At 44.4% G+C, this 16,567-nt stretch overlaps 2 protein-coding genes across 2 annotated transcripts in view; both read right to left on the minus strand.

Annotated features, from left to right (window-relative positions):
- Window positions 1-5,134, minus strand: part of LOC115163316 (tripartite motif-containing protein 3) — a 32,852-nt gene extending 27,718 nt beyond the window's left edge. Inside the window, exon 1 of the mRNA XM_029715094.1 lies at window positions 4,948-5,134. The gene's annotated coding sequence lies outside the window, so the exon portion shown is untranslated. The remainder of the gene's footprint in view (window positions 1-4,947) is intronic.
- A 2,587-nt stretch (window positions 5,135-7,721) lies between these two features.
- On the minus strand, window positions 7,722-16,392 carry LOC115163318 (inverted formin-2). Its single transcript, XM_029715099.1, has 12 exons — window positions 16,104-16,392; window positions 13,942-14,003; window positions 12,708-12,810; window positions 12,356-12,441; window positions 12,123-12,223; window positions 11,863-11,933; window positions 11,557-11,664; window positions 11,396-11,466; window positions 11,154-11,271; window positions 10,594-10,758; window positions 10,177-10,328; window positions 7,722-10,002 (listed from the first exon to the last, which is right to left on the minus strand). Exons 1-12 carry the CDS (start codon window positions 16,320-16,322, stop codon window positions 8,571-8,573), a joined length of 2,688 nt encoding a protein of 895 aa, XP_029570959.1. The 5' UTR covers window positions 16,323-16,392; the 3' UTR covers window positions 7,722-8,570.
- Between the last annotated feature and the right edge of the window lie 175 nt (window positions 16,393-16,567).

The following is a 16,567-nucleotide window of genomic DNA, read 5'->3' on the forward strand; positions in this document are numbered from 1 at the left end:
AGGGCAACACACACACACACACACCGCAAGCATCCATAAACACACACACCTTGTACTGCAGATCTCAGAAAGGGCAACACACACACCGCAAGCATCCATAAACACACACACCTTGACTGCAGATCTCAGAAAGGTCCACACACACACACACACACCTGTCAAGCCAGGCTGCAATCTGCTGCTAACTACTGTCACTCACATAGGCCCTGTCAGCATCCCAAAAGACACCCTATTCCCTATATAGTGCACTACTTTTGACCAAGCCCATAGGAGGCCCACTTTGTCTCAAATGATAAACAATATTTTGTATAGCTCTGGCCACAGGTAGTTTAATACATAATGAATAGGGTGCCAGTTGAAAGAGCCCCTACTGTAGTCATGACTTGAGTTTATTGATTCAGGTGGGAAAAATTAGGCTAGATGCAAATCAGCCTCAACACATTCAAATGGAAAAGAGCTCATCTCTCCTCTCCATACACAAAGAAACATTCTGGTATACAATACTGTATACAGCACAGGCACACACCAGTTATAGACAGATAGATAGTGAACCTGGTGCTCAGTGTCTCTGTCTATATGAATTCAGAAAGCTAATAAAGTCCATGTCTGTGTCCAAAATGGCATCTAATTCCATAGTGCACTAGTATTGACCAGGGCTCAAAGGGCTCTGCTCAAAAGTATTGCACTATGTAGTGGATACGGTACCTTTTGGGATGCGAACATAGTCCATTATCTCAGAGCCAGGGGTCAGGATGAGCACAAAGTACCTCACTAACCAGCCAGCTATGACGCTATAGGAGATTCAAATCACTCTCTGGGAAACAGCCTATTAAATGCTGCTTTTCACTGAGACTCACCCAATCAGACCAATGCTAGTTTCCCTAGGCATACTGGTTGCCTCCTACATTAACAATGTTCTGACATACATAAAACTGTTGCCCTAGGACTGGGACTACACCAATGCTGAATGCACGGCCAATACAGGCGCAAAATGGCTCCAAAATGGCTCCAAGACTCACCCAATCAGACCAATGCTGAACCACTGTAGACACTGATTCTGAGAACTGCCATTCATACTGTCATGCATTGTAGGACTATTCTACTGTGGATGATCACAAGCCTACATCTGAAAACTATTGTTTGATGTCATTAATAGGAACGTTATGCCTGTGCCTTCCTGCTTGGAGACTAGAGAAAGAGGACTGTGGTGTGTTGATACTAATAGTGGTAAGGGTTAAATACAGTTAGGAAGAATGAGTCCTACTGGCTGCCCTCAGAGTGTTTAAGACTCAATCTAATAACATTCCAACAAATCACATCAAGTCAAACCAAATGTTTTAGTGTATTGTAAACCAATCAATTCACTTCACAGTAAAATGAACACAGCTGTGAACAATGCTATTCTTCCCAGTTTGTAGTGGTAAAATTTTGTGATGCACCGATATCACATTTTTGGCCAATACCGATATCCTATATTTTCCTTGCAAAAAAAAACAATACCCGATATTTACAATTTTAGCGGCCTTTTAAGCATTCTAGTACAGTTAAATAGTTGAAACACACACACACAAAGTTATTTTGTTGGCATTCTTCATATGTCCCCATTACCAGTAAAATATAATCAAAATCTATTTCTTTCACTTACTTGCTGTGTTGTTTCGTTCATTTGTTCAGTCTCAACTAGGATTTCATCATACATGTCAAGCAGTGAAGTTTCAGCTCGGTCTGTCCGTGGCCTCTCTTCCTCGGTGCACACTGTCACTGTGTCCGTTTCCATCTTGTCCAGCTGTATTTAACATTTCACGTAAACCCTGTTTCTTGTCTGCATCGAAGTAGCGGTTCTTGTACCTAGCATTGAGCATGGTGGCGACACAGTAGAGAGGCTCAGAGAGAATGCCACCGAATCGCTTGTTCACAGCCTCGAGTACTTTTGCATGTTTTAACCCCACGGTCTGTGTGGGCAGTTTTGTTGAGCAGGTGTTTCAATGCCATGACAGAGGGTATCACGTCTGCTGCAGACGCAGTTGATGAGCTTATTTGTCCAGTCAGTTGTTCAAATGGAGCTCGGAGTGTGTTCACGTTTCCAAGTTTCAAACATGTCCTGAAATGCCATTGAAATGACAGCAGCCGTATGAGAGGGCAATGAATTCCATTATCTTGGAGTTAATGGATTTCGCCTTTGAGTTGTCTCACTGAAATTCTCTTACTCTCTCAGATGACTGCTGGACTTGAACTTGTTTAGTTGTTGGAAGAGTGTGCTTAGTATTTTTCTGCTTTTGATCTGTGTAACGCTGTATTTTTCGTGCCGTCATTACGTCATCTACCTACGTTATATAGGTATGCATGTCAGCTTTGACATCAGCGTTAAACTATTCCCTGTGGCTCAGTTGGTAGAGCATGGTGTTTGCAACGCCAGCATGGTGTGTGCAACGCTAGGGTTGTGGGTTCGATTCCCACGGGGGGCCAGTACAAAACATTTTATTCTTTTTTAAATGCATGAAATTAAATGTATGTATTCACTACTGTAAGTCACTCTGGATAAGAGCATCTGCTAAATGACTCAAATGTAAAAATGTAAACTAGACATCGGGCCGATTCCGATATTGCCACCATGCTTCACCATAGGGATTTTGCCAGGTTTCCTCCAGACGTGACGCTTGGCATTCAGGCCAAAGGGATCAATCTTGGTTTCATCAGACCAGAGAATCTTGTTTCTCATGGTCAGAGTCCTTAGGTGCCTTTTGGCAAACTCTAAGCGGGCTGTCATGTGCCTTTTACTGAGGAGTGGCTTCCGTCTGGCCACTCTACCATAAAGGCCTGATTGGTGGAGTGCTGCAAAGATGGTTGTCCTTCTGGAAGTTTATCCCATCTCCACAGAGGAACTCTATCATTTCTTGGTCACCTCCCTGACCAAGGCCCTTCTCCCCCGATTGCTCAGTTTGGCCGGGCGACCAGCTCTAGGAAGAGTCTTGGTGGTTCCAAACTTCTTCCATTTAAGAATGATGGAGGCCACTGTGGGGGCGGGGGTTGAACTAGGATTCCAAACAAGATTCCAGACTCTCTCTCTCTTCTACAAACCCACAGCATTCACAGTCACAATGCACTATTGTCTATTAATCTCCCATAAAGCAGCATGGAATTACAGCAAAGACTCTTACTAATACCATTATTAATACAGCACAGCACAATTATGTATTAGTATACAGTATTACATTATAAAGCTACAGTAATAGTGTAATATTAATAGTGTAGTAGTAGTAGTGACAGCATCCTGTAACCAGTCAGACCATGCCTAAGGGTTGCATGTCTGACTGAGGGTTGCAGTCAGGTCTCATTAACGGTGGGCGCTGACTACAGCTAACAGCCTGTGTCATGGCTGCTGATGTCTGATTTAACGCATGCAGGGCTGCTTGCTCTGAGCAAGACCAGGGCTGTGGGCAGCTCCCCTACACACTGACCTGAGATCAGTTGTTAGCTGTGTTCAGTGCCCTAATAGTGCACACTAATATATTAACAGATCTGGGAACCGCTGTTAGCTGTAGTCAGCTCCCACCGTTAATAAGACCTGACTGCAACCCTCAGTCAGACATGCAACCCTTAGGCAGTAGGAACAGCATCAAACACAGTCTACCCAGGAGTCAAACATACAACCCAATATAACCCAGCACCGCAACAAAATTAAGCACATCTCACTAAGAAAGTCAATCAACATTGTGGAACACTACTGGACATCTATAATGTTTGATGCAGGATAGGGGAGGTACCTAGACACCCAACCCTGTGACAATACAATGCCAAATGATCAGCCATAGAATGACTTGAACATAGATCTAAGCTGCTGAATCACATGTTCCTGTCTGACAGTATGAGCTTACAGTACCATTACCTAACATTACCTAACACTGGAACAACAGAACATCATTACCATACATAACACTGAAACATAACATAACATTATTACCCAACACTGAAACATAACATTATTATATTACACAACACTGAAACATAACATTATTACCTAACACTGAAACATAACATTATTATATTACATAACATAACATTACCTAACATACACTCTTAGAAAAACGGGTTATTGGGCTGTCCCCATAGGAGAACCCTTTAGGGTTCCATGTAGAACCCTCTGTGGAAGGGGGGGGGGGGTTCTACCTGGCACCAGAAAGGGGGTTCTACCTGGAACCAAAAAAGGGGGTTCTACCTGGAACCAAAAAGGGGGTTCTACCTGGAACCAAAAAGGGGGTTCCAACAGGGGTTCTACCTAGAACCAAAAGGAGTTCTACCTGGAACCAAAAGGAGTTCTACCTGGAACCAAAAGGAGTTCTACCTGGAACCAAAAAAGGAGTTCTACCTGGAACCAAAAGGAGTTCTACCTGGAACCAAAAGGAGTTATTTAAAGTGTTCTCCTATGGGGACAGCTGAAGAACCATTTTAGCACCTTTTTTTCCTAAGAGCGTAACATTTAAACATAAACATATATAGACATATATGATCAATTCTCCAAAATACTGTAACCTCTTCCAGCCACAAGCCCAGCCCATAGACTGCAGTATAGATGCCCACCTGCCACTGAGAAGAGCAAGCAGCCAGGAGCCAAAATGGAGAGGTGTGTGTGTGTGTGTGTGTGTGTGTGTGTGTGTGTGTGTGTGTGTGTGTGTGTGTGTGCGTGCGTGTGCCATTCTCCCCCTCTTATGAATAGAAGAGCCGTAGAAGCCTAGTGGTCAATAATCACTGCTGTTCCTGTTCTGAGATTCATTGAACTGAGGCAGATGCCAGACGAGATACTGTAATCAATTATTCAAACGCTTCCTTGCATCCATATGTAGCGAAAAGTCCTGGACATGGCACTGCACTGCACTACGGTTGGCTAGGGAGAAAGCCCAGAAAGACAGACAGCGAGAGAGAGAGGCTGAATGGGAGGATTGTACTCACATGAATTTCCAGGCAGCCTTAGAGAGAAGTGTCAGCATCCAAGTCCACACATAGAGCTGTCCATTGTCTAAGTCCTACTTTGTTAAAACAGAATCCACAGAGAGAACGGTGAGAAATGAATAAAAGGGCAGGGTCTGCTGTGTTTGGGAAGAGAAGGAGAGAGAGACCGGGAGACGAAGGACAACAGAAAGGAATGGAGGGAGAGGCGGGGCCCATACAAAGACTGTTGGAGGATTGGCTAGAGAGCAGTGGGAGGAGTTTAGTTGTCCAATGGTGTATATCGTATGTAAATGAGATATAAATGATGTAGAGCATCCTCAGAATGTGATGGAGGATACAGACTGTCTGCTGCAATAGGGTGTGACCTTTTTTAACCACGCCCCCTGCCCATAAAAGGACAAAGGACGCTTTTCACTGCTTCTTCTGGTTCTCCGACTGTCTGAATCAGGATGCTATTTAAGACATAAGGAACACATAGAGAAGCTGTAGAGAAGACAATGGCCAAGCCCTTATGACTGTATTTACCATGAATAAATGTAGCTTCAGTGGTAGCCTAATGGTCTAGACCTCTATACAGATCATTTAGATGCCTACCCATTGAGCAAGTGATGAGGGGTGATCTTTATAGAAAAGAACTAGGACTAGGATTCCAAACAAGATTCCAAACAATAGATCTAGTGGTTGGATAAACCCACAGTAGAAATGGCTTATCTTTATGCAAAGTTGGTACAGGATGAGGAGATGAGAAGAGAAGTGGAGGGAGTGATGGAGGGATGTAAAAACAGTAGAGCAGACCAGCTGGGACTTCTGTATCCTGAAGGGTGAAAGGCAAGAGGACAGGGTGGTGCTAGGGTTTGGGGGTAGGGATGGGGGTACTTGTGGGGTGCAGTGGAACATGCAAGGCGATGCTTTCAGAAGAGGTGTTTAAAAATACCTCAATCCACACATCGTAATATACACACCCAATAAGACCAGAGGTGGCGTCCCATATGGCACCCTGTTCCCTATATGGTGCACTACTTCTGACCAGGGCCCATAGGGTAAGTACTGTAGCTCACTATATAGTGATGCCCTATTAAGGGAAAGAGTGCCATTTGGGACTCAGTCCAGGATCATCTCTAGTGTTTCAACAACAAAGGCTTTGTGATCCTCATGATTCTTTTGTTCTCCTCCACAGCCATAAAGTTCTTCTTTAATGGGTTTAGAAAACTGGTGCATCTAGGTGGAGGAGATAGAAAGATAGAGAGGGAGTCAAAGAGAGAGAGAGGAGGGAGATAATGTACATGGTGGCAATAGGAGGTGTTGTGTTTATGCTGACACAGGTTTGGAGGGGGTGAAGGAGCTGTGGGGGTGGGCATAGACGGTCCTGTCAGGGTTGCATTGTAAGAGATGGGGTTGCTATGGAGACTGCATCCAGCCCAGATGGCAGCCAGACAGACAGGCAGACTCAGCAGCAGCCACAGATAGCAGAAACCAGACTGTACAGTAGATAACAGAGACAGACTACCTCTACACATACATAACGTCTGTGTCCCAAATGGCACCCTATTTCCTATATAGTGTACTACCTCTGGTCAAAAGTAGTACACTATATAGGAAATAGGATCCCATTTAGAATGCAAGCATATAATGTTCAAGCAATAACTGTCCTAATTTTACATAATGGAAGCTCTTATCCACGCATCTGTCTGTCTATTTGTATGCTTATCAAGCGCAGGATTTAGAGCAGAACAGCTTTCAATATATAATGTCTTTCTGGAAAGCTAAAGATTTAATATAGTGGTTTTTAGTATCGTTTGGTGTTTTTTCATGAGGATCATCACAAAGGTTTATCAAAATAATACATCACGACTCAAGTCACAAACAGTGCCACATTCACTCCTCTCTCCCAGAGATCTCTGCAACACAAAAAGTTAATCCCTCACCCACCCCCTGGGATCAGGCCTGCCTGGCCTAGCTGGGGGTAGGCAGGGGGCCCCTGTGCCTGGTAGAATGGCAGACTGGGGTGCATGAGTAGGCAGGGGGAGGGGGGGGCACATGGTGCAGAGGGGGATGCATGGTGTACATTCTGGGGCTTCATGCTGAGGCCCCGGCTGCCAGGAGAGGCAGGGTGGTCCCTGGGACTGGCAGAGCGGCAGGCTGGCTGGAGTGCAGGGGGTACATCCTTGGGGAGGCAGGTGGAGGCTGGGGTGCTGGGGGCCACACACTGAAGCAGTTTGGGGAGTACTTGATGGGTCCATGGCTCTCTCCCTCCATTGTGCTATGCCACCAGGTGCTGGTAGCTTGGGTTGCATCCCAAATGGCACCCTATTCCCTATATAGTACTTTTGACAAGGGCCCATGGCCTGGCTCTCTTCATTTCTGAGACTGAGACCTCAACAACTTGGTTTGGGATTAGTGCCGTCCTCCCCACCATGGAGCTGCCTGCCATACAGCTGGCTGTGCCTGGCTAAGAGACTGGCTGTCTTTGTAACACTGACCCCAATAAGAGCAATACAATAGTGTTTGGTTGTTTGTAAAATCAAATCAAATTTTATTGGTCCCAGACACATATTTAGCAGTTATTGCGGGTGTAGCGAAATGCTTGTGTTCCTAGCTCCAACAGTGCAGTAGTATCTAACAATTCACAACAATACACACACATCTAAAAGTAAAATAATGGAATTAAGAAATAGATAAATATTAGGACGAGCAATGTCGGAGTGGCATTGACTAAAATACAGTAAAATAGAATACAGTACATACATATGAAATGTGGAAAAGAAGAGGAACACTTTAAGAAGAGGAGCACTTTAATACAAATTTGAAATGACGTGATAAATGTAATGCAAAACACTTTTATTATTAAAAAGATTTGTCCATGAAATTCTTTGATCTTAATACTGTGTATTTCTCTTTACAGGCCCTCGCCTGTAATTTAATGTAATTTCTACAGCTCTGTAAGTATATCCTCCGGCAAATATAATTTAATAGTACTGTATATGGCAAAGATAGTTCCAGTATTTTCCAAGGTAAAGATCACATTGGGTCCATTCCACTCAACAGTGGTTTTATTTAGTCAGAAGAATACTGATGTAAATATATCACTATTATTGAAGACATTGGCAAACATATTACAATAAGTGTCATGCTCTTCTGTGTTGGAATATGAGGTGGCACAACAAATAAACAGTGATTTGTTGGTGGCCAACAGCACGCTTCATGTGGCGTTGTTGCACTCTGCCACCTAGTGGTATAAAGTTACATTTGTCTTTTGGACACATTCTCCCAGTCCCAACAGATCATTATTTCCCACTACAAATCCACTTCAACAGTTCCCTTGAATTAAACCTTTATAAAATCAATGGATGGATATAAATATATTCAATAGTCTGAGTAGTCTGGATCTGAATAAATAGATGAATCACGAGTCTAGGGCACCTCTAGAGTCTATATCCTTGTTGTTAGCAAGGCTTGCTCTTCTTTCCCAGTTGTTCAAAGAAAGACATGAATCCATAGCCATCTGATTTGGGCTCAGGGCTTGTCCAGGACAGACTCCTTTGTCCACTTCTCCTGGTTCAGCTCTATGTGTGTAGGTCTCTCTGCTGACACTCTTGGACACCCGGTCTTGGACACCAGATTCCTCACATTGGCCTGCTCCTCTCTCTCAGGCGTTTAAAGAAAGACATGAATCCATTGCTCTCTGAAGGTTTGGGCTTCGGGCTCTTAGCAGGGTTATCCATATTGTGTTTGGGGCTCTGAGGAGGGTCAGCCTGCTTGGGTTTCTGGGAGACGAGTGTCTGGAGAGGGGTGGGAGAAAACTCCTTTATCTCCTCATCCTGGTTGTGGTTGAGTTCTAGGTGTAAGGGGGGAGGTTTTGTCTTGACTATAGAGGAGCTCTTGTCCTGGTTCAGCTCTCCTAGCTCTACGTGTGTAGGTCTCTCTGCTGCTGACAAGCTGTTGGACACCTTGTCCTGCTGGACACCAGATGTCTCACAGTGGCGAGGGGTGGTGGGTACCACCAAGCCTCTGTTTTCAGAGTCCCTGGGGATGTTGAGACTTGTTGTCAAGACGTTGTGTTTTGACATGGGGCTCTTAGACACCAGGTCTCGGACACAAGACTTCTCAGAGTGGCCAGGGAGTTTGGTGAGGTTAGGTTCTCCAGAGGCTCTGTGTTTCGGGGACATCAGACCAGTGTCTACTGACTTCATCCTCCCTATGACCCCCAGAGTAGGAGTAGTAGGAAAAGTGAACAGATCATCCTCCTCTTCTTCCTCAGTAGGAGGGGCTTTTGGGAGGAGGGTGAAGGTGTGTCTGCGGGTGAGTATTCCCTTGGGGGAGAGGTGAGGGTTGAGGAGGTATCTAGCCAGACTCTCGCTGCCTCTACAAGCATCCCCCAGCAGCCGCTGTCTGTCCTCTTGGAAGGTCACCTGGTGAGGGGAGGTGGAGGTGGAGGTGATGGTGGAGATGGGGAAGGATATAGCATTAGTGTTCGTAGCGTTGGGTGATCTTGTGGAGGTGTTATTATTATTATTGGTGGCATTAGGAGACTTCTGCTGCTCCAGGCCGTACTCCCCAGACGAAAGACTACCACGGCTGCTCTGATACCTCAGAACCTTCCTGGACACTTCACGCAACTTCTGGGCTTCTTCCTCATTTCCCTCCTCCTCCTCTTCCTCCTTGTCCTTCATCGTCACTGAGATGGGTCTACCTGTGGAGGAGCTGCTGCTACCGGTTCTCCTGGTTGGCTGTGTAGAACCAGAACTAGAACCTCTGTGGTTCTGCTCTGGTTTCTTAGGGTTTTGCTGTGTCTCCTCTGGATTTGGAACCATGTTCTCTTTCCAGTTCTTCTTGCTGTGGGACTGGTCCTTCTGGTCGCTCTGAGAGGTCCCAGTCAGGTCTCTGGCCGAGTTCCACTCATTCTCCTTACACACCTCTGTGGCCTTAACAGAACCTTGGTTTCCCTGTTCTGCCGAGGGGAGGTTTGCTTGAATGGGGACCTTTGATAGGCTGCTACTGGTGCAGGAGGGTGTGCCCTTGCCTTTTCTCCTTTGGGACACATGATTGGTCAGGAACCTAAATCAAATCAAATCAAACTTTATTCAAAGTAAACATGAATGTCACAAAACACTTTTACAGAAAAAATGAAAAACACAAAATACAATACAAAAGGAAAATCGCAAAATAACAGATTATATTTCAAAAGAAAAGTTCAAAAGAGTGATGTTCATTAATTAAAGTATGTCTAACTTCTGTAGTACGGACTCCAGGGCCACACCCTCCATGTCCTTGTCCCGTATGGAGCAGGTGGCGGTGGAACGGCGTTTAGCAGCATTAGCATCACTCAGCAGTCTGTCTCTGGTTCTCCTCTTTATATCCGCCACCTCACGATCCCGGTTCTCCTACACACAGATACAATAATACACAATAACACAATAACACACGCCAGAGACAGTGAACACTGAACTTCACCAAGAAAGCAGGGAAGGCAAAAGAGAAAAGAGTAACTCGATGAAGACAAAAGCCAACCAAAAGTCCTCACACAGAAAAGAATGACAAGGAAAGCTACGCTCCCAAGGGGGCCAAGATGAAAGTCCGTAATACAGAGAGCATAAATAACAGTATGTAAAAGGAGCATATAGACTACTTTCTAAAGCGTTTTTTTACCTGGATGGCCCTCAGGAACTTTGCACAGAAAGAGTTGAAGATGGAGCAGCATTCATCCAGTCTGAACTTGCTGGGGTCTTCACAGAAGTACTCAGACACCGAGTCACTGACTGAACCCAGCGACTGCAGAGAGAGCTCAGTCTCAGCCAGACGACACTCTGCTTCCTACAGGGGACCACACACAGAACATAAATAACTAAGGCTATGTCCCAAATGGCACCCTATTCCCCATATAGTGCAGTACTTTTGAATAAAACCCTATGGGCCCTTGTCAAAAGTAGTGCACTATACGTAAAAACATAAAGGGTGCCATTAGGGTCTCGGACTACATTTCTGAAACTACAGGGGACCACAAACATCAATAACCTCATCACTGGTCCTAGAGATGAAGATTCACCACCAGAGGTTATTGAGGCTATAAAAAGGGCCCAGAGTTTTTCCTGTTCAGGTAAAGTGGTCAGGCAAAACTTGTGGCCCTGGAAACATTACATAGGTAGGTATACAGTATAGGGGAAAGTAGCGATACAAGATCTGAAAAATACACAAGCAGGCTACCTCACCTTGAGAAAGTCCTCCATCTGAGCCCATAGCTCCTCCTGTTTCTGCGCCTCCTCCTTCGCCTCCTTTACTTTCTTCACCTCTCTCTGAAACTCACTCTCTATGTCCTCCTTATGGATCCTACAACACCAATATCAATCACTCAATACAGAAAAGCACAATCAATACAATAGAATGCCTTATTGTGGGGCAAACAGCAATATTGCAAATATTGTTGAAGTGTGTAAGACATTGTGTTCTGTACCTTGCTGCATCAGCGATGTGTGTGAGTTTGTCTGGGAATTTCAGCATGGCCACATCAACCTTCTGAGCTTGCTACAATCGACATACACATGAACAACTACTGCATCGGAGAAAAACAAGATTCTAGATAAAGGATGAGCTTTAAATAAGGGTTCTAATTACCATGACTACATAGTGCATGAGGTTCATGCCTGGTTTGTTGGCCCTTGTGTCCACTAGTTTCAGTAGCGATGCCATCCTGAAGCCAATGGCACTGCCAGCATAGCCACCCTATAGACACACAGAGGACAAGTGAGAGACAGTCAGACAGGCTGACAAATTAACCTGAGGATTATTGAAAACTTGTAAAATGAGTTGTTATTTTTCTTGGGGTTACTCAAAGCTTCAGATGCCAAAAACTTAGTTTACACCATAGATAAAGGTATACAGTATATAATATCATCTATGATATCATTGTTTTCCACTCACAGCATTCATGTAGTTTCCCGTCTTCAGCACCAGGCGGATCACAGAGTGTAGATCGTCACACTCTAACAGCTCTGGAGAGACAGACAGACAGACAGACAGACAGACAGACAGACAGACAGACAGACAGACAGATGAGACAGATGAGACAGATGAGACAGATGAGACAGATGAGACAGATGAGACAGATGAGACAGATGAGCTTAGTACAGATACATATTTACCTTATTAAGATCCAGATCACATCCAGACATAAACTTTACCTTTTCCAGCTGTGATCATGGTGGCGATGGATTGTTTCATTTCATCCATGAGCGGGAAAAACTCTTCTTTGAGAACCAAACTGTTGAGGCGCTCCTCATAACTAAAAGAAAGGGCACGAATAATGATTCACATTCTAGAACACAACTGGCATTCAAGACACAGAAAACACAAGACTGTACAAAACTGTGAATTAGACGTTTGTAGATGGTTCAACACACACACACTCACTCACCTGGGAACCTTGATAAGTAACACCATAAACAGGTCTGCTTCAGGAAGAGCTGACTGGTCCCCTTTAAACCCAACTAGCTGTTTCACCTGCACACACACAACAGGTCTTAGTAAGACACAGCATTACGGTAAGGGTTGTAACTTGGGAGAACACTGTTAGAACTGTCTCTCAAGCTAAATATGATCAGTTTGCTGTGGTAGTTAGCATCAACAATGGCGGCAAGCTGGCGGCAAACCTCAGCTCACCCAATGGTGGTCGAACTGGAGTTTGCTCTATGCAGAACACGGGTGTCAAAGCGACAGCGGCCTGATCTATGCTTGCCTACTGGGAAAGGCTGTGTGAAGTACTGTACCTCTTCTTTCTCTGGCAGCAGCTTACACAGCTCCTTCAGTTTACCTGTCCCAAATTTCAGCCCGTTTCCTGAACTGATGTCGTTGATCATGTCTCCCACTGGCCTGGGGAGAGACACAGACACTGATCAGTTACAGTATTATAATCAACGTGACTTTGGAAACGTCATCGACTGATTCATTCAATAGGTTCTCCTAGGGGACTAGTCAAGGAGAATAGCTGTGATTCATTCATCTCCAACTACACAATGTGGTTATTTTCCAGAATTACTCATGTTCTAGGGTTGGGTCTCTAAATGTGTTGCTTATTTCCTCGTTGCCATGTTTCTTTAAGCCTGGTAAGAAGCCAAAGCTCCTTCTTACCTCATTGGTTGAACACCCTCTTACGGCATTTTTCCACTTAACCAACCATAGACAAGCCCTTACCTGCTACACATACTGTATACACCTACTACAGCTGAACTGGAACTATGTTTTCTTTCCTCAGAAGCACAAGAACAAAACCCCTGACACAAAAATACATTTAACAGAAAACAGAAAAGTGCATCCATAAATGGACATGAAAAATAAATGTAATGACAAAACATTTGGATAATAATACTTCTATGTCTTACTGTGTTATGCTTATTGTTTTTTGAGTTTTCTGTACTCCGAGAATCTTTAGAAAATTAGACACTGTAGCCCAATGCATGTAGTAATTTTGTAATATATAACACAGTAATACTGTGGCCCTACAGAGAAAACCATTTCCAAACACATTAATGCCCTGTTTCAATAGTTAATCTGTGGAATGACCTGTTTGCACTGTTCCTGCAGTAGTTATCATGTCGAGTCAACCTGTTGAAACAGGCTGCTGTACCTCAGAAACACAGAGCTGGGAATGTCAAGCAGCCTAGCCTCAGGACTACCAAGCCTTGCTGTCCCAAATTACACCCTATTCCCTATATAGTTGACTACTTTTGACCAGAGCCCCATGGGGTCAAAAGGAGTGCACTATAGCAAGATGGTGCAATTTGAGACTCAACCACTGTGTGATCTTTATCCTGAAACACGTGGCTCTGACAAACCCACAGCTCCACACCTTCAGCACACTTCCAGTTTATATTACGTCCCAAATGGCACCCTATTCCCTATAGTGTGCACTACTTTAGATCAGACTCTGGTCAAAAGTAGTGCACAATTAGAGAATAGGGTGCCATTTGGAATTCAGTATATCTTTGCCTCTCTCTGACACACCTCTTGAACTGTTTCAGGAAGATCCCAACGTTCATGCTCCTCTTGGAGTTCAGTATAGATACCTGGTGGTGGGACACATAGTCATGAAGACATGAGTTAGTCAATAGAAATAGAACACACAAACGCACCAACATCAGTTGGTCATTCCAGAACACACACATTCACACAGACACACACGTGAAGATATCAGTAGGTCAATAACAGGCGTTGAGTTTATCAGGAGCCTAGTGTTTTCCTTAAACACAGTCTTCTTCTTTATCACAAACACATCCTCATTCCCCAAAAAACAACTGATTCCGACGGTTAAGGTTTTACTGGTTTGATCGACCTGTTTTTGAGAGCCCATGATAAGCCATTGCAACAGCTGTCAACATAGTGACATTCCTAAGTCTTGCTCCTCTATACTGAGTTAGGAACAGGGACAGGTAAGAGATTAAAGGCCAGTTTCAATAGCTCCACATTTGACCTTTATTGTACTGCCAAGGTTGCCTAAATGTGATAGCAGGGTGGTTTCACTAGCAAACAAGTAGAGGATCAAAAATAGCTTTGTCAATATGACAATAGCATTGTAAACCAGGACAATGATTCACAACAGTTCTGTAAAATCCCAACCGACACCTACAGAAAGGGAAGTACTGTATCTTAACTGAACACACAACCCAGTTCATTGTTATAGAGGTATCTAATACATAAACGTATCAACCGTATGGCAACAATTAGCAAATATTAGTGGTTAATTTACTCTCCCTGGGTAAACTGATGAAGAATAGTTAGGCTATATTGACTCCACCCTTCAGTTCATACAGCAAAGGATAACTAGATGAAACACCGCTGCATAAACATCCTACGTTTGATAAGCAGAGAAACATTAAGAGGAACATGTCATAGTTCCAATAAGTCACACAATATCACACATGAAAAAGGGAAATGGATACATAGTAAAATGATGATCATTAATTTAGTCGAATTGTGTTGCTTATTCACCACTTTGTTGTGTGGGGACTAGTGCTTATCTAGAAATCCGATTAGATAGTCTATGATGGTGAACTAATGCTTATCTAGAAATCAGATTATATAGTCTATGATGGTGAACTAGTGTTTATCTAGAAATCAGATTAGATAGTCTATGATGGTGAACTAATGCTTATCTAGAAATCAGATTAGATAGCCTATGATGGTGAACTAATGCTACTTGCAGAGGGCAAATATTTATTCTCAATTTATTCTCTGAGAGTTGAGTTAAATCAAGCACTCTGGCAGTTGGCATTCAAATGATGTTATAGACTTGATAGGTATGTGGACAGAAAGGACCGACAGCCTTCCAGTTACAGCATGATAATGAATCATACAAAAAGAGATTATTGTAGATCGTCTACAAGCTTTGCTCATACTGATTGGTTTGTTTTGAACACAACATTTTCACTAATACATCGTTGCTTCCTGATGTACTTGAGTTTGATCCCAGTGAGGCGCACATAGAATCATGCCAGACCCACACCAATAGAGAGATTGCTTCCAAAATGGCACCCTACTCCCTTTATAGTGCACTACTTTTGACCAGGGCCCAGACCCCCAAAAAAGTAGCATCATGGAGATAAACAAGAGTCATGGGCTGCTGGAATTGATGTATTTCCCAACCTCCACCTAGCCACCTTAACCGTAACCCTAACCCTGGCCACTGTGACTCCCTGAGTGAGCCTGTTACAACAGAAAGGCTGTAGGAAAACAACACATCACCCTGTGATGATATGACGTACACCACAACTCCACTACACACACTCCCTAAGAAAATCAATTAGGGTCTAAAGAACACGTCAACATAGCCAATATCTCTGGTCATAAACAGAACAAATATTCATATTCAATACACTGTTTCGGTCTCTCGTCTACTCCCAGAAAGTATAGCTGCTCAAAACAAACTCTCAGGTGAGAAATCATGAGCAAGAAAAGAATGACAGAATTTTGCATAACATTGGAGAGGCCTTGGCTGGGACCAGATAGGATATGTATGCCTTGCAGACTTATACAGTATCTGATCGAGGAGCAAAATAGCTGACGTGGTTCCAGCTGTTGTGGTACCTCTTGACTTATCCTATTCAACTCCAGCTGCCAGTATAAAACTAGAGAAGTGCTTCCTGGTACACTAGGTTAGGTCAACTCACCACTTCTGTGCCCTGACCGTTGGTTGGCTTGCCTCTGAGACTCTGTCTGTTCAAAGCCTTCTGTACCTGTCCCTGTCCCTGATGTTGGCTGTGACTGAACAGCTCCTCAATCCTCTGAGTGTCCAGCTCATACTCTCCTAGAGTCTTCTCTTCCGTCCAGATGTTGTGTTTGCCCACCACCACGTGTTTGGGGATTGCATCCCAGTTGAAGTTACGCATCTTGGAGCCGCTGCGCTGGAGGCCTCTGGATAGCCCGAAGCCCAAGCCAGAGGGAGGGGGGCCAGGGGGAGGGGGGCCAGGGGGAGGCGGGGGACCAGGGGGGGGAGGGGGACCAGGGGGAGGTGGGGGACCAGGGGGGGGAGGGGGACCACGGGGAGGAGGTGGGGGGGGCGAGGGAGGCTGGTGGAGGAGGAGGGGCGAGGGGGGGTGGTGGAGGAGGAGGTGGTGGAGTGACTGCTGACTCC

Source organism: Salmo trutta, chromosome 26, assembly GCF_901001165.1.
Source record: "Salmo trutta chromosome 26, fSalTru1.1, whole genome shotgun sequence".
Classification (NCBI taxonomy): Eukaryota; Metazoa; Chordata; class Actinopteri; order Salmoniformes; family Salmonidae; genus Salmo; species Salmo trutta.

Excerpts from the sequence above, each read along its gene's own strand:
- LOC115163318 (XM_029715099.1), bottom strand. The coding sequence starts at position 16,322 with ATGCGTAACTTCAACTGGGATGCAATCCCCAAACACGTGGTGGTGGGC. Across the intron at positions 10,329-10,593 it reads AGTTCCTGAGGGCCATCCAG|GAGAACCGGGATCGTGAGGT; the intron begins GTAAAAAAACGC and ends ATCTGTGTGTAG. Across the intron at positions 10,003-10,176 it reads CTGGAGTCCGTACTACAGAA|GTTCCTGACCAATCATGTGT; the intron begins GTTAGACATACT and ends GATTTGATTTAG.